This window comes from Thunnus thynnus, chromosome 3 (genome assembly GCF_963924715.1).
Source record: "Thunnus thynnus chromosome 3, fThuThy2.1, whole genome shotgun sequence".
Lineage (NCBI taxonomy): Eukaryota > Metazoa > Chordata > Actinopteri > Scombriformes > Scombridae > Thunnus > Thunnus thynnus.
This window is the reverse complement of record NC_089519.1, coordinates 5,328,700-5,345,580: the sequence shown is the minus strand read 5'-3', so window position 1 is coordinate 5,345,580 and position 16,881 is coordinate 5,328,700. Positions and strand designations below refer to the sequence as shown.

The 16,881-nt window shown below is 39.3% G+C and overlaps 3 protein-coding genes across 3 annotated transcripts; 1 reads left to right on the top strand and 2 right to left on the bottom strand.

Annotated features, from left to right (window-relative positions):
- Positions 1 to 415: 415 nt before the first annotated feature.
- xpa (xeroderma pigmentosum, complementation group A) lies at positions 416 to 3,105 on the top strand. Its single transcript, XM_067582192.1, has 5 exons — positions 416 to 844; positions 942 to 1,047; positions 1,470 to 1,635; positions 2,494 to 2,611; positions 2,777 to 3,105. The coding sequence occupies exons 1-5, from the start codon at positions 562 to 564 to the stop codon at positions 2,929 to 2,931; spliced, it is 828 nt and encodes a 275-aa protein (XP_067438293.1). The 5' UTR covers positions 416 to 561; the 3' UTR covers positions 2,932 to 3,105.
- Positions 3,106 to 5,808: 2,703 nt separating this feature from the next.
- LOC137176114 (NAD(P)(+)--arginine ADP-ribosyltransferase 2-like) lies at positions 5,809 to 8,183 on the bottom strand. The gene is made up of 3 exons (XM_067582178.1): positions 8,019 to 8,183; positions 7,675 to 7,764; positions 5,809 to 6,718 (listed from the first exon to the last, which is right to left on the bottom strand). The coding sequence occupies exons 2-3, from the start codon at positions 7,750 to 7,752 to the stop codon at positions 5,855 to 5,857; spliced, it is 942 nt and encodes a 313-aa protein (XP_067438279.1). The 5' UTR covers positions 7,753 to 7,764; positions 8,019 to 8,183; the 3' UTR covers positions 5,809 to 5,854.
- Positions 8,184 to 9,614: 1,431 nt separating this feature from the next.
- On the bottom strand, positions 9,615 to 13,811 carry kpna7 (karyopherin alpha 7 (importin alpha 8)). The gene is made up of 12 exons (XM_067582137.1): positions 13,689 to 13,811; positions 13,463 to 13,606; positions 13,308 to 13,393; positions 12,751 to 12,919; positions 12,470 to 12,569; positions 12,040 to 12,122; positions 11,629 to 11,715; positions 11,330 to 11,506; positions 10,819 to 11,052; positions 10,211 to 10,393; positions 9,986 to 10,132; positions 9,615 to 9,735 (listed from the first exon to the last, which is right to left on the bottom strand). Exons 1-12 carry the CDS (start codon positions 13,752 to 13,754, stop codon positions 9,682 to 9,684), a joined length of 1,530 nt encoding a protein of 509 aa, XP_067438238.1. The 5' UTR covers positions 13,755 to 13,811; the 3' UTR covers positions 9,615 to 9,681.
- Between the last annotated feature and the right edge of the window lie 3,070 nt (positions 13,812 to 16,881).

Here is a 16,881-nt window from a genome sequence, read left to right as displayed (position 1 = left end):
ACTTAACTGACACAGGAAGACATCTTTACAGTATTCAAAAGCATGTTGGCCTTGGTGGAATACGGGAATATGTAGTTATCACCCGTTTACAAATAGGACATATAGGTTTAAATCAAACACTCCATAGAATAGGCGAGCACCCTACTGGATTATATATACACTGTAATAAACTAGAAACTGTCAAACATGTACTGATAGATTGCAACAGGTATGATGAAGAAAGAAGGGAATTAATATCGGTACTGAGGTGAAAAACACAGTATTACATGGAAAGTACAAAATTTTCTAATTAATTACTTAAGAGTAACAGGAATAATAGAGAGGGTTTAGTTGGTTTATTCTCTGCCAATCTGCTTGTTCACCCTCCAGTCCAGTAGGTGGCGGTAGTGCAGCTAAAACTTCACAGTCATAGAAGTAGAAGAAGAATGTGGCGGAAGCATGCAGCTGACACTTTTGTAACAGTTCACAGCTGCACTTTGTGTGAAGCAGAGCAACAACATGACTCGTCTGCGGTGAAGTTACGTTTATTTCTGTGAGGTGGTCGCTGCTTTATGGGTCAGCATGGAGCCGTCAGAGTCAGAGGGGGTGCACGCTGCTGGTCCCGGTCCAGAACCGAGTCCCAAACCCGAGCTTTCTGCAGCGATGCGGGCTAAAATCGAGAGGAACCGGCAGCGGGCGTTGATGCTCCGACAAGCCCGACTAGCGAGCCGACCTTTGTCCGCAGTGGAGGGCGCAACATCGGCCAAAGTCTCCAAGATCATCGACTCTGGTGCCGGGTTTTTCATCGAGGAAGAGGAGGGTGGAGAGGAAGAGCAGAGGGCCAGGAAGGTGGTGCATCAACCAGGTGTGTATGCGTGTGTGTTTGTGTGTGTTTGTCTGTTTGTTTGTTTGTGTGTGTGTGTGTGTGCATGCATATTTACATGTGTGTGTTTCATTTGCAGCTCCAGTGATAGAACCAGACTACCTGTTATGTGATGAGTGTCAAAAACCCTTCATGGACTCCTACCTCAGTAACAGCTTTGACCTGTGTGTATGTGACAACTGCAGGTAGGCTACACACACACACACACACACACACACACAACAATGACAATGTATCATGTCATTATGTAAGAATCTGCTCAGAGGCATTGTGTTTTATGGCATTTACCAGTTTCAGAAAAATCTTTACCGACACATAGTGTTACATATAGCATGTAACAGGATAATATGCATGAAGTCCTGTGTCTTTTAATTTGAAAAATTAAAAATACTTGGTTGTCATCACAAATAGACTCCATGTCAATGTAATTTTCTTGTCATTTTTGTCTCAGAATAGTTATGTATAATCAGAAAGTCTATTTTACCAACTTTTAGTTTTATTTTTTGTTATCGTGTCCTTTCTCCTCTGATTTTTTTCCAATATTTTGTCATCAAATGACTGAAAATTGATCAGATCGATAAAAAGTATAAACATCTTTCCCTTCCAGAGAAGACAAGGAGAAGCACAAGCTGATCTCCCGAACTGAAGCCAAGCAGCAGTACCTGCTGAAGGACTGTGACCTGGACAAAAGAGAGCCTCCACTCAGGTTTATACTGAAGAAAAACCCTCACAATCCCCGCTGGGGGGACATGAAGCTCTACCTCAAACTACAGGTACTGACTGCAGGACATGAACTATGAAGGAGTGTGTGGTCAAATTTTCAACTGTGGTAAATAAATGAAAGTTAGCTTAGATATATTTACACTTCACTAAAAGATAAAATGCATGAGTATAATCTATGATTTGTTAACATTTAACTATGTTTATTATGAAAATCACATACAAAGTATCATTTCGAATGCAGCGTTTATTATAAAAGACACTTTTATTACAATGTAGTTTTAGAACTGATTTATTAATCATTCCTTATGATTAATAAAGCATCACCCCTTTTCCTCAAAGCACCAATCCTAGCTAAGTTCAATCACAATCTTCCCTTTCTAAGCACTTCACCTGCAAAATTCCTACATTTATGCAATACTTGAAGAACAATAGACTCACTGATATTTCCAAAGCCTGAAACAAACTATTTGTTGGTGGCTAAAAGGTACAGACGTGGCCTTATCGTTGACAGAAAGTTGTCCAACATAGTAACAGTAACTAGGGGGAGAGGGGTGCTTTGGATTAGTCAATTGCATCACAATCAAATGTGTGGAATTAATGAAAGTATTGACACAGCATGGGAAGGTGTTTTCGCAATGTTGCTGTACAAATAATGAATTACTCCTCATCAAGGGTGTACTGGGAAAGAAATTCAGTCCTGGATGTTCGGCCAGTGATGCACATGCATCAGGCACACAGAGGAGGCCAGTAAAGAGACAGACAAGGTCGATAAAAACATATTTTTTTGACAGCCCACCTGGATTTGTCCTGGTATGACGATTGCCAGTATACCACTGCCCCTCATGCTTTTGTCTCGGCCCTTGAATGCCCTATTGAGTCTATCTATGTTGTATTTGTGTTTACCCAAGGTGGAGAAGAGATGTATGGAGGTGTGGGGGTCAGAGGAGGCACTGGAGGAGGCCAAAGAGACGAGAGAAGAGAACAGAGAGGTGCAGAAACAAAAACGCTTCAACAAGAAAGTCAAAGGTAACTTTCCAGTCAATTTCCTTTGGAGTAAAATCATCACATAATATCACTCAATCTACTGTGTGCTAAGTAGAGTTAGTATGGAGCCTGGATCTGTCTTTCATTAATATATATATATATATATGTGTGTGTGTGTGTGTGTGTGTGTGTGTGTGTGTGTGTCAGAGCTGCGCAGAGCGGTGAGGAGCAGTATGTGGACCAAAGACACCAGCGTTCACCAACATCAGTACGGACCAGAGGAGGTGGTGGATCCGGAGGAGGACCTCTACAAGAAAACCTGCACCACCTGTGGACATGAACTCACCTATGAGAAGATGTAGACACACACACACACACACACACTTTCACTGTTACACACTTCACTGGGGGAATATCTTTGGTGCTTCTTCCTCTTTACACCTTTCACAAACTGTCTCTCCTCCCAGTTCTTGTTTTGTTTTTCTGTTGGTATTTATTACTTTTTCTAGCTCATTAATAAAAAAAACTCAAAATTTTCCCCGTGAAGATTTCTATCTTTGTCTTTGTGATCACATACAGTTAGGAAACATACTGGAAACACCCTTCCTGCGTGACACACAGACTTCTCTATGTCAGTAGTAATTTCTATTTATAACAGAAGACTATATTTTTAGCAATTACTAAAATAGATAAATAAATAACTAAAACTTACAGAAGCATTTGGTCGACTTTCTGGATACAAAATCAGTCGCAGTAAAAGTGAGATTATCCCTGTTAACTAGTACACCTTTGCAGCCCACCTTGGCTGTGCACCCTTTGTGTGGAAACCTCAAGTTATGAAGAAATATCAGATCTCCAATTAGCAAGATACTTGACTCTGGTATCGGGTCAATGGGACATACAGGACATACTGTAGAATCTCTGCCATCACCTCCTTTTGGTCACTCGTCTCTAGCGGGCCTTCCTCAGAGCCCATCAGCAATAAATTATTTTTACTGTGGGATTCCAAAAGTGTCGTCTTGGTCTTCAAGTAGTCCACATCTTTGGTAAGTTCTTTAATAACTTTCTATTAGTGCTGCACTGGTCCTCCAGTTCCCCTATTTGTGTCTCAGCGTTGCTCATCCTATTCAAAACAGACCAGGTGTCTTTTTTCAGTCCTTTGATAGAGTCATTGAATCGGTCAAATCTAGACTTAAATGGGTAATAATACTATTGATTTGGGTCAAAAGCTGTTGCACGCCAGTCTAGCGGTTCTCCTGATGGGCTGTTACACCAGACATTCATTCAACAGTATACCTTGCTGGTATGTTTAAATGCAGGTGTTGGTTTATTATAATGGAAGCAGTATTTTAGCGCATTAGGTCTGTAGTTGTGAGAGGAAGTAGCACTCCATTCATGTAACACGATCAAGGACATTTTGCCAGTTGTCGCTTCATTCTTCATTCCAGGTCATTCTGTTTGGAAAAGGATTAGTGTTTGAAGAGGTGTTTGTTACAGAGGATACCAGACTAGCTGCAGGATCCGTCTCTTAGTTCTCTGCTCAAAGTATAAAAGTTCAACTAAACTGAGATCTGTCGCTGGACAAATAAGTACCAGTGCGTACATGTCTTAGTTTGGTCTGAAGATGCTGGGAAATGGTTCAGACATATGATTTAAGACTTTGATACCGTTCGTAGCAGCTGTAAGGAAAAACTGGCTGTCAAAGTCCAGATGTTCACTACATAACTACATAACTGATGATAATGAACATGGTGATGTCGGTTTACTCAGGAAGTAAATAGATAATTTCTCAATGACCGAAGACTTTAATGAGATTGAAAGTGTTTTTATAATTGTAATATGAATTTGTTTGTCATGTAAAAGTGATATAACGCTCTGTCACATTAAAGTTTTGATTATTTAGCTTTGGGTCACTTTCATTTAAACACAATTTTCCAATTAATGTGTGTATAATATTTACCATCTCAGGGGATGATGCAGGAGAGGCATCATTTTACTGCATGTTACTTATTTACTAATAGAAAATAGTTTCTTTCAAGGATTTTAAAGTTAGAATTCAGCTGTTTCATAACTTGTGGTCAGACCTATAGTACTTTATTTAGATTTATTATAAATACATGTTCTCGCCAAGGTTTCGCATTGCTATTTTGTACAAGCTGCAGATTAAATTATAAATCAATTCATATATTTTAACATGAAGCCATGTCTCTGTCTTATTTATCTCATTTGTAGAGTTGATGTGTTGTGTGTTAAAGGATTTGGCTCCTGGGATACCCGCTATTTCTTCATAACTTTAAATATGAATGACTATATAAGCAACAGTCAAAGTTAAAGTTTGGAAAAAAAACATCTTTTGTTATTATTTATTAATAATTAACACTTAAATGTGCTTCATCAGGACGTTGTGGGTGTTGTTTGATCAGATTTAACACAACCACCACAGACAAAATGGACAGAAATCGCTCGTGAAATAACCAAAATTGTTCCAACTTCAGCAGAAATATGTGAGGACATGTAGGACCATTGATCAGACAGCTGATTGAGAGCTAAAACATTTAGGTGAATAGGTACCAAACTGTTTAAAAGCATGCCTTTTTGCATGCCTCTTTTTCTGCAAAAAAAATCTAAAAATTCATTGGCTGTAAAAGGTGAGCAGCCAGTAAAAGTTTGCTTTTGAATAAATTTAGCTACATTCTCTGAGAAATCTAGACTTGTGTTTATTTGTTTCTCAAATTTTGTCACAACCCCCCTCACTGTTTTGAAGAACAAGGGGCATTTGCCTAAATTCATCCATGTAACTTACAATTTTGCAGCGGTGCATATGTCCTAAATCGTGTATTACTTGTTCTTTGTCTTCTGTGCTGTAAGATAGCAAAGTAATTGAATCTGTCTCCACAAGAGCCAGAACACTAATTAGACCTGAAACAGGTCTAATTAGTGGTTAGACTGTTTCATCAAATGCTATCTCCAAGGTCAAGAATGAACTTTCAACTTAATGTTTATACCGACATGGAAAAAGTCCTCCAGAAAAATGGAAATTTGAACATCGACAACTAAATGACAACTGAACAGCCTCTGCTGTGGGCATGTGATATAGTCTAAAGCTGAAATGGACCTTATGGTGAGATTTTTTTTTGTCAGGTATGTTTCCAAGGTCAAGAATGAACTCAATCTCAATTTAATTTATTTTTATTAAATTCAAGACAGTGAAGCAATATAAAAAATGTTGACGTATCAGAATGACTCTGAATGATAAATAGTTTTAAAATTATACATTAGCACCTTTTAAAGGTCCACATCCTGGCAGTTGAGACGGCTGTAAACTCCAGCAGTCTCCAGCTTGTAGAAAACATCACAGTGTAATTCATTGTCCCCTGACATGTCAACAGAGACAATGGTGAACATCTCATGTGGAGGAATCAGTACTTCATCCTCATCTGAGTCAAACTCTGAATAGAACTTGAGGTAGGCGCCGAAACACGTCTTTATCTCAAAGCAGGTCTTCGATCCGAACTGCCGCAGGTCTTTGTTGAGGGAGCTGGAGGCGAATGAGCCGAAGCGGATGGTTTGTCCAGGTTCCCCGATGAAGAGCAACTTGCTTCTCCGGTAGGCTGTGTAACAGTTCCTTTGGTTGAGTTTCAGCAGCCGGATGGCGTCAGACAGCAGGAAGTGGAGGGCGTGGAATTCAAACGAGGTCTTATAGGAAGTCTTCCCCTTGCGGACTGCTCGATTGAAGTCGTCATAGGCCCCCGCTGTGTAGGAACAAAGGGCCCTAAAGTGATTCCAGGACAGCGGGTCATAGACGTCCATATTCCTCATGGCTTTAAGGGCGCACAGTTTTGTGTGCGTGGAGTGCAGACCCTCCCTGGTCCTCCTTGGCAGGTAGTGACGTTTCACCTTGATGAGCATCTTCTGGGAGCAACCATAATACATGTCATCGACAGAGTCCACAGACATACTCAGAGGGATTCTGACGAGTTTGGACAGACTTGAGGTGAGATGCTCTAATCCACCAGGTGCCTTCAGTGAAGTATTTGTGTTTTTCTGCATGGTGACCTGGATGGAGACATTCTGAGCCTTTGCTGGAGCCTCAGAGGTGACAGATGGGTTCACTGTAGCCTTTTGAGCAAACGATGTCTCAGCAACCAACTGTAGAAATATAGGTTGTGCAGTTGAAAGACAGGACTCAAAAAGTGCAGTTTTCTAATACATTCAACAATAACAGAGCTAGTTTTAATGAAAGAAGAAAAAACTGTAAAATCTGCACAAAGCACAGTAAACGTTAGCGTAAAAATGCACCTGTCTCATACGTCTAAATCATGAAGCGGAGCTGCAAAAGAAGCCAGGACACTGAGGTCATGTCATTTGTATTTCTTTCTGTAACACTGGGTTTTAAGGCTACTTCCAGTTATTTTTACACCCAGCAGAGTTAAATTTGACTACTTTTAGGCCAGCAACATACTATAATTGTTTTTTTTTCATGAGTTTGAAGAAGGTTTTCAAATAAAATCAATATCATTGAATTGACTAAATAACTCTGGTGTTAGTATAAAACAAGATATTAAGCATGTGCATGCTGTGAGCAGTATCACATTTCAAATTTTGGGGGTATTTCAGATAGTTATTCATTGCTGCTCTTGAAACCACAGAACCAACGAGGCTTCAGCATGAGTCATTTCAAATAATTGATATGTTTTACTATTCAGGATCACTATGAAACCATTTTTTACCTTATAATTCCATTAATTTACTCATTAATAAAGATGAAATTAAGGTATTTATTAATGAGGTTTTAAGGGGATAATTAATGGATTAATAAATTGCACTGAGTTGCATTGAGTTAAGGGTAAAAACCCTTTGAAATGGATAAAAAAAAACACAGAAACTATCCCTGACTGTATAGCTTAAAATGCCTTAAATATCTAATTTACAGGATTTTTTTTTTTACCCCAAAACCCATGAAAACCACCCCTGAATTCCCCCCTTAATTAGAAAATGCCAAGTTTGCTATGATTTCAGGGGTAAATTAAGGAGTAGTTAATGGTATCTTAAGGGATTCTTGTAACATCACTGTTGCTTATGTTTCTGTATGTATGTTATCTTACCGTCTTTGCACTCAGCGGCCTCGTCATTATACAGAGGCAGAAGAACACAGTAAGAATCAACATGTTATCCTTAAACATGATGGATGATACCTAATTGTAGTAAAAAAAGAAAAGAAAAATTAGTACATGGTTATTTTTTTTGTTAAAATGGCTATTAAACTAAAAATCACAGCCTTTTTTTTTTAAGTGATTCGGGCCAATTACAAATCTATAAAATGCAGATTTTTCCTTTTTAAATCACTCATTATCACTGACTTATGTTTCACTCAAAGTAAAGAATATAAAGTTGAAGAATATAAAGTTGTTCAGCACATTAAAATCATCATCATCCTCTTTGATCTTACCAGACGATGGTGCAGCAGGAACTGTAACTGTCAGAGCCGGTGAGGTCCTGAGTCTGGACGATGTCAGTCGTCTTATATCAGAGCTGGTGTGTCAAGAACGTGCAGAACATGTCAGATGGTAAAAACCAACTTCCTGTCAGTTAAAACCTCAATCTTTTTGTTTCACACCATGGATTTCCCTAGATTTTTTTTTCAGGCAGCCAGTGAGAGATTTTTCTGCTGACAATGTCAATTCTGAAAGATGGAAGTTGCAAAGCTATAGGGTCAGTCCCCCCAAAGTACAAAAATACATCTCTTACCTCATAGTTTTGCTTTTCCTCAACAGGTCGTTTGTCAAAAAAAAAAACATGATATTAAATAGGCACTATGAAAACTGCTGACAGTGTGATCTCACTAGAAGTTCATGAGAAAATATATTTGCTGGACAGCCATTAAAGAGGCGACGTATCTCAGCTAAAGTATCACAAAGACTTTCACAGATCGACTAATTTATCATGTTGCTCATTCAGCAGATAAATTACTGTCAGATATAAAAGTAGCCAGTCAGAAATGAGTAGTCTGATATTAACATACTTGAAAGCTGGCAAACTTTTTATTGTACACAAAATATTAAATTGCAAGTGAACCATGGTTTTTGAATATGACCTCATATTTTGTGAGAAGCAGAACCAGTTTCAGTGGCCATGAGTAACCATTAAGATGCCAAAATTATCATTTCTCTTGAAAGTGGGGTTTCCATTTTAGTCAAACTGAAAGTTAAACCCAATTTAAGATTTATCTGGAAATCACCACTGTGGTGAAATGCGTGTCAACTATTAACACTGTTTGGGAAGTCCTATAGACTGCTTACTCCACTGCTTACCATCTTCCAATTTTATGTCATCTCAGTAAAGAGATAATTAAATGCATCTTAGTGTTTCATTTAGCTTCAAGTAATTAGGCCAGTTCAGTTAATGGTAGAAGATCCAACTGGAAATGTTTATTCAACAATTTTATTTTTTTCAGTGATCAGTTTACTGCTAACCAAGCTAGTCATTATTCCAACTATGAGGCCAATGTGTTGCTATATGAAAATTAAACCACAGTTAATTGTTATGCATTTTACCTTTAAACATGCAGATTGTTTTGATAGTGTCCTTGTTACTGTAAACATTCATCTCTACCTTTTCTCAAATTGTGGTTTATGGTAGCAATTTGTAATCCTGCACTGAATTTGTCCAATCCAGATTTCACAGCTCACAATTGCCTCTTGGGACTTCAACCCTTTGAAGTGTGTTTTACTTGTTGCATAAGTACAAACATTCATTGTGCAGGCAGTTGCAATAAAACTTTTGCCAATAGTTTAAAAACTTTGTTAATCTCAGAATTAAAACATTCTAATTTCAAGAGATGTAATAAGAATTTGAATGACATTAAACCCCAGAACATGGTTACTGGTCAGAGACTAGTAGACCGCTTGAAGCCCAGAGGAGACGTCAGGCTGCCACAGCCTTTATAAGACACATGACCACTTACACTGTATGTACGATTTTTGTTTATACCACTAACATTTAACCGAGATATGCTGTAGTACACTCCTAGTAACAAGGCATTGACGTATGACATTTATTTATTGACTTTTAAACATGAACACTAAAACATACAACTGTACAAATGTTTGGGCTTAAAATACAAATGCATCTCCTGTAGAGTCAACCTTTAGTTCCTTGATCTCACCCTGGAAAGAGAAAAAAAAAAAAAAAAAAAAAAGTCAAAATTCTCAGTTCTCTCAGCAAACTGATTAGCACTTTTCATACAGGGGTCATAAGTATATAAGGGTTTCCTTGTCTGAGATACAGTAACTTTAAATGTCTTTTTTTCAAATAATGAAGAGTTGTAAAGCCACATGATGAATCAGTTTACATACAAACTGTCCAACTTCGAATGCACTCAAATGTAGGTCATGTATCACACATCCAGCCACTTACATCACCAAAGTACTTTTCTATGAGGTTATGCGCAGCCTGGTACACCGTATCATTGTCGTGGTTCTGGAGCATCTCAATACGGTCCAGTCCTCCCAGCTCTTCAACCAACAGGCTCAGTTTCTCAGTCTCACCTAGCTTCTCTGCTGCCTGAAAAGTCATGTACAGTAAGTGATCAAGTTCCGCTTTGGGTCAAATTGGAGTCGAGAAAGTAAAGTTTCCACTCACCATGAATATGTTGTTGATGGCATCCAGTATAACCAGAATGACCTTAGTATCTTTGACTTGTAACAGGTTGATGATCGCCTCCAGTGCTCCAGTCTGCACCAGCTGGACCACCTGCTCCACAGTGCCCCCACTGGTGAAGTTTGTCACTGCCCACACAGCCTCCCTTTGAGTCTTGAAGTCTCCCTGGAAAAGATGTCATAGTTTGACTGCTTCTCACTGACATTTGAGAGTCTATGTAGACCAGCAGACTCAGAATGAGGCTTGGAGAACCAGAACTCTAGCAAACACAAGTTATTGTTATGAAGGTCACCCTTCAGAAATTAGTTTGATAGGTTATCCATTAGGAAAATTTAATTTGTTAGCTATGAACAGGTCCAGAAAACCTTTTTGAAGATGCTTCAGCAGATTTGAAGTCTGATGAGGACATTCTTGAGGCTCTATGTTGTCTACAAAGTCAATACTGATGGCTGTTGTATTCAAGAGTCCCTGTAAGCCATGAGTGAACCAGCATGCTCAGTTTTGCCAGCAAACTGAAGTAGCTAAATGGAGTTCAGCCATCATTAATCTTTACACACTACTACCACCACCGCTACTATTGTGATACTCACATTTCTGAGAAGTTCTACCAGAGGAGGGAGCATGCCGCAGGTGATGAGCTGTTGGATTTGCTGACAGGGTCCTGCTGCAATGTTGGACAATGCCCATGCTGCCTCCTTCTGCACACTGGCCTTTGGGTGCCTCATTAGTTGAGGTAGGATGTTCAGAACGCCGGCATCAATTGCTGTCTGGGTCTGCAGGTCTGAGCCGCTCACTATGTTCCCAATGGAGCGAAGAGCCGGGGTCTGGAAGTTAAGAGGTCGAGAAGCAAATAGGATTAATTCACAAGACAGTGGATAACAGTCTGACCTACGACCAACTTTAAGACAAAGCTTTGAGAAAGTCGCCCTGATGAATGTGAAAAGTCTGGTCTAGGTGCAGGACTAGCATTCTCTTTTAACTTGTAGTCAAGTTACTTCCTAAAACTAGAATATGTTACAGGCTTTGAGCCCAAGATGTTTAATAAATCAGGTCATTTTGTGTATTTGAGACACTTTAGGGGGTTGAATGAGACAACACTACCATGACACTGAGCTCATTGTGGCTCATGAGCTCCACCAGCTGAGGGACGATGCCAGTTTTCACCACAACATCAATACGGTCATTATCACCGTCTGTGAGGTAGGAGATCGCCCAGCATGCATCGGACAAGATGTCCTTATCACCGAGATGGAGAAACTGGATCAGAGAAGGAAGCATCTAAAAAAAGAAAAAAGGAAAGAATGTCATCTTGCACCTTTCTGTACAATAGATTACATCTGCAGCACTGGGTGTCAAACCTAATACTCTAGAGAACCAAGGCTTTCTAACAGTTTCATTACCTGCTGAACAGCAGACAAGGGTGGAAAGGGATTCTTATTTCGGCACAAGTTGGACAACGTCCATGTTAGGTTACGCAAATATCCAACCTGGAATGATTTTTAAAAAAAACAAAACCAAAACATGAGTATATGGCAACACAATTTAGATTCCTTAACCAGAGCTTAGAGCCCTTGCACCTGCAAGTTACCAGATCAGCCTCAGGTTCAAAATCATTATGGGTCAGATTTGGTCAAATTAGAGTTTTGTAGAGCAGTTTAAATTACAACAACCTGGGTGGGACCCTTCATGCTGAGGTAACCATCTTGCACAAGTATGTGGTGCCACAAACTGCTGTGCAGCTGACATTGTTTTTTTTTTTTTTTTAAAAAGACAGGACTTTGTGTAGAACTAGTCTTATAAAAGTGACTTACTGGTGTTTCTGGAGAGATACGGGCCAGTAAGGCTGGGATGACATTGCAGTCGATCAGGATGTCTCGATAAGCCGGACCGTCACCTGTCAAGAAGTTAGTTTGTGAAATTAATATGGCAAGCTGCAGAGGGATTGATGAACATTAACTTATGAATGATGAGCACCACCATCATTGCCTTTGCTGGAAACTGATATTTTACAACAATGAATTGAAATTCTATAATTTACAGTACAAACATGCACGTTTGACATTTGAAAGGCATAAAAGTAGATTCAGAGTTAGTTGTCCTCAACATGGACAGCCATGAAGTTTTGTCCTCTTGGAAATATTACTGAATACATTCAGTGTCCTGTTTTGTCAGTTGTATCAATTCAAAGTTAAATTCTTGCATGGTGTCAATCCATCGTATTAAGTTAATTTAGCATTTCACCTGCAATGTTCCCAAGAGCCCAGACGGCCTGTTCGCTTATGTGCAACAACGGAGAGGCCAGCAAGGAAATGAAAATGGGTACAGCCCCATGTTCCACCACCTAAGGACAGAAATATATAATTAACTTTGTCCTTTCTGTCACCATGGAAACCTGAAAACCTTCAAGCCCTAACCTAATTTAGTTAGCTTGAGACCAAAACCTCATTACTGGGAAAACCAAAGTTCCAGTGGCATTGCCTCATTAAACATTATTCATTAGACATTCAACACCATGTTCACACCTGTTGCGTATGCCAAGACGTTCCAGAGGCGATGTTTGTAAGAGCCCAAGCTGCTTCAAACTGAAGAGTCGGCTCATCATCCATACCCAGGAAGGACACGAAGCGGGTCAGCAGACCAGCATCTATAATCTCCTTCAGAGGGGGGTTACGCTCTTGGGAAAGCAGCTTCCTGGAGGTGATGAGAGGAAACAGTTGAAAAATGTGATTTAGTTGTTTTTCCTCTTCATAATTAGCTTGAGGGGATGAAAAATTTGGTTGAATATTCTATTAGGCTTTCATTTGTGCCCAAAAAGGCCATAACAGAGCAAAGGCAGCAACTATTTTGATCAATAATGTGCATTCTATAGTGTCAAAATCTTGACAATGCCCATTACAATTTCAAATTGATGTTTTTCAGCCAACAGTCCAAACACCAAATTTGAAGGGAAAAAGATAGTTCTCACATTTGAGATGGAAAGAAAATTGGTATTTTGCTACAATGCAATGTCATATTTTCAGTTAGTTGAGCAATCAACTATCTTAAATAGTTTGACACTAAATGGATCCAGGTGGCTCACCTGGCAGCTTGACAACCTCGGGTTTGACTCTCCTTGCAGTTGCTGTTCACGGCATTAATGATGTCTTCAATAGTTAAAGAAGGAACCTAAATGACAGACAACTTATTAGAGGCTTCACCTGTTCAATTAAGTCGTGAGGTTTTCCGTGAACTGACCTTCTCATCGTTGAGGTAGTCAGGAGAAAGGGCCTCCTCGTCCGGGAGAGACGACAGCGTTATATTTCTCCTCTTCAAGAAGTTTTCATTCTTGTGAGCTTTGCGCAGCTCCACGCACTCTGAGATTCTTTTCTCTCGAAGTTTCTGCAACAGTTCAAGATGGAGGTAAGTATTGTCGTTGAAATTATTCATATTCATGCCTTTCAAAAATCAAACGTCTACTCACTGCTGGGTCTTTCCCCTTGTTTTTGAACTTAGAGAGCCGCTCGTCGGTCATGTTCTTGGTGGGCATGTTGGACAGGTGTTCTTCTTCGCTTGACTCACACTGATGAAAACTTAATTAAACTTTCCGCGGGCAGGTTATAAGTGGCAGAGCTGCCTCAGGTGAATCTAATTAGCTGTGATTGATGTGACGACACTTCTGGTTCACGTGCAGCTGTGAGCGTTTCAATCAAGTGAGAAAACATCTCTCACGCGCCAGTTAGGTGAAGCAAAAGTCTTTATGTTTGAGAGACCGATATGTTTTACACCCAGAAGAACGAAAGTTAAGAGACTAAATGTTATGAATTTAATATATTATTCAGTATATTCAATTATAAATGACTAATAATCACAATCACACCCGTCTTTCTTCTCCCATCATACATCTGCAGACTCTGGTGTCTTCAGTCTCTTTTCTTAATAGACTTTGTTCAGATGTGTATGTGTTTAATGTGCTGTGTTTAAATTGGTTTACTGGGACCTGCACAGTTCTGCACAATTGTTCCATTAGTTTATATTAAAAAGTATAGCAAATATGTTCACATTTCATTAATTTTGTCATGATATAGGAGAGACAAAATCAAGAGAAAGTCTGAAGACTTCACGTTGTACTTGCATACATAGTTGATATGGGAGTAATAATAATAATAATAATAATAATAATAATAATAATAATAATAATAAACTAGCATCCAAATAACCTAAATAACATTCACACAATAAAGGGAATTTGTAAAGTAAATATATGTATTTATTAATTAATTTATTTAAAGACTGCTGATGCCGTTGCTCACACTGCCATGGTGTGTCTCAGACAACAGATGGCAGCATAACATAATTTAGATCTATATGTGTAAGTGTGTGTGTGTGTGTGTGTGTGTGTGTGTATGTGTGTGGGTGTGTGTGGGTGTGTGCTAAGGTAATTGTGGTGCAATCTAATGTATTTCTAAAAGGAATCTTGTGAATTTACATTGTATCTGCATTTTATACATCAGCCAAACTGGGGAGTGAATATTTTCCTTCTGCTTACTTTATTATAGCATCATCACTGAAGTAAATGGAGAAACTTTTGGGGCGAAAAGATGAAAATAAACAGATCAGTGTTGAGATGTAAGTGGAGGAGATGAAAGTGGGTGAGCGGGAAAGCAAGAAAAAATTGTGACAGTGATGGAGTCACTTCTTCCTCTCTAACAACCAGGAAGGGCTGGACAATAGCAGCTGAAGTGGAGGCTTCCCCCTGACCAAGTTATAATCGCTTCCTCTTGATAACATACTGTATGCACACACACACACACACACACATACAGAGGGAGAGAGAGAAAGAGAGAGAGAGCAAGAAAGACAGACTAATGCACAAAACAGGGTCATGTGACTGTGAGTGCTCAGACTCATGTATAAACACACTCAGTCTTTCTGCAATCTCACCAGTAGCCTGACTTTGGGTCACAACCCTCACTATGGTTGTTTCCTTTAATGCAACACCTTAAACCTTATTCTCACACCCGTGCTGTGAAAAAACCTATCTCACACACGCAAGCCATACAAAACATATCTTTAGCGTACTCTCCAGCTCCAGCTCTATGGAGGGTTGTTTTTTTTTGTGCCTCTTTTAGCTTATTGTCTTGGTTTAATGGCTGCAGAGTATGTTTAGTCTGGCTGCAGAAAGACAAAGGTAAAAAGTCTAACATTTGGCAGGGTCAAAGAGTCAGATATAGTATTTTTCTCCAGATTTGGTGGAGAACAAAACAGAGAGAAGAATGAATATTAGACTTGTCAGATGGCCAGAAACATTATTAAATAAATGAATGCTAATATTGTTCTGTGTCTGCTGGGTGTGAAAGCAGCTTTTTTTTTTTCCTTTTTGCAACCATATAAGTATAACAAGCTTATACGATTACGGTGGCTGTTTATCTGTCGGCTTGTTTTGGTGTTTTTCTGCCCCCTAGTGGCCAAAAATTCATTAATGCAGCTTTGAGAAGCCACATTTCTGCCACGGTCAATTGTCATTTTGTGGTTTTCGGAGGCAATTTAAGTGTACTTAAGGGGGGATTTGTCAGTGTGTTAGTCAGAATTTGGCAGCCAATACAGGATCTTCTTAAAGTGAAAAGTGTCAGTCACCTCGGAGGCTGAAAGTTAAATCATTAAAAAAAAAGAAAGGAAAATGACATTTTCCCTCATCTCAACACTCCCACTGACAGTTTCTGTTTTCTTATCCTTCCTTCACTATAAGTGATTTTCCTCTGGTGGATGTGGGAAACCTGCAGGGAGGATAAACAGAGATGTATGATTTCATTTGTTCTCATGCTCTCTAGCTACTTTTTTATTATCATTAAAGTAGAGGTCAAAATGTCCTTCAGAGGACAACCGGGCTGACGTTAGGCTTTACATGAGCAACACAAAATACAGCTTCAACAAATACACGTGCATCCCGCTGGAAGATGCTACTTTTCTTTTCTATAAAAGGATTCGCTTGTTTAAAGAAATATGTAACTTGTAGATGTAATTTTTTGTGGAATAATCACCTGTTGAAGAAGAATTTTCTTTTGTGTGTGTGTGTGTGTGTGTGTGAGCGATTTGCTCTCGTTGCCCGTGGGATCATCCTGCTGGCCTTTTGACCTGGAAGTGCTTATGGTTCCTCCGAGACGCCCTGAAGGGTGTGGAGTGTTTCTGTCCTGCCTTGTTGTCTGTGACTTGCTGTTAGTCTGAACAATGCGAGGTGATTGGAGGAAATTCCAATGGGCAGGTTCAAGGTTTTTTAAACACACATACACACACATACTTAAAAACCCTACACATACAGTACCAGTCAAAGGTTTGGACACACGTTTTCATTGAAGTGAATGGGAAGGTGTCAGCAGAAACACCCAACATGACTTCATATTCAAAGCAATGTAATGAAAACACTCAAGAGGAAATAATGCTGATGACTGAAAATGTCTGAATTCATCACCAGTAACTGCCACGATAATGGCAAAAATATTTAATACGACAAAGGGAACATGACCAGCCAGACATGTAAACAATACATTGAGGAACCACACCTTCAAGTCAAAGCTCACTAACATTGGAGGCTGATTCTTGGTACCACTTTGTAAGAAGGCACCCTTTAAAAGTTAAAATTGTAAGGCTTTAATAACGGTTAAGAATTATAAAGATAT

Coding starts and splice junctions, on each gene's coding strand:
- xpa (XM_067582192.1), top strand. CDS start 562: ATGGAGCCGTCAGAGTCAGAGGGGGTGCACGCTGCTGGTCCCGGTCCA. Junction 845..941: donor GAAGGTGGTGCATCAACCAG/GTGTGTATGCGT, acceptor TTTCATTTGCAG/CTCCAGTGATAGAACCAGAC. Junction 1,636..2,493: donor AGCTCTACCTCAAACTACAG/GTACTGACTGCA, acceptor TGTTTACCCAAG/GTGGAGAAGAGATGTATGGA.
- LOC137176114 (XM_067582178.1), bottom strand. CDS start 7,752: ATGTTTAAGGATAACATGTTGATTCTTACTGTGTTCTTCTGCCTCTGT. Junction 6,719..7,674: donor GGCCGCTGAGTGCAAAGACG/GTAAGATAACAT, acceptor ATATTTCTACAG/TTGGTTGCTGAGACATCGTT.
- kpna7 (XM_067582137.1), bottom strand. CDS start 13,754: ATGCCCACCAAGAACATGACCGACGAGCGGCTCTCTAAGTTCAAAAAC. Junction 13,607..13,688: donor ACAAGGGGAAAGACCCAGCA/GTGAGTAGACGT, acceptor GAACTGTTGCAG/AAACTTCGAGAGAAAAGAAT. Junction 12,920..13,307: donor CGAGGTTGTCAAGCTGCCAG/GTGAGCCACCTG, acceptor CATCACCTCCAG/GAAGCTGCTTTCCCAAGAGC.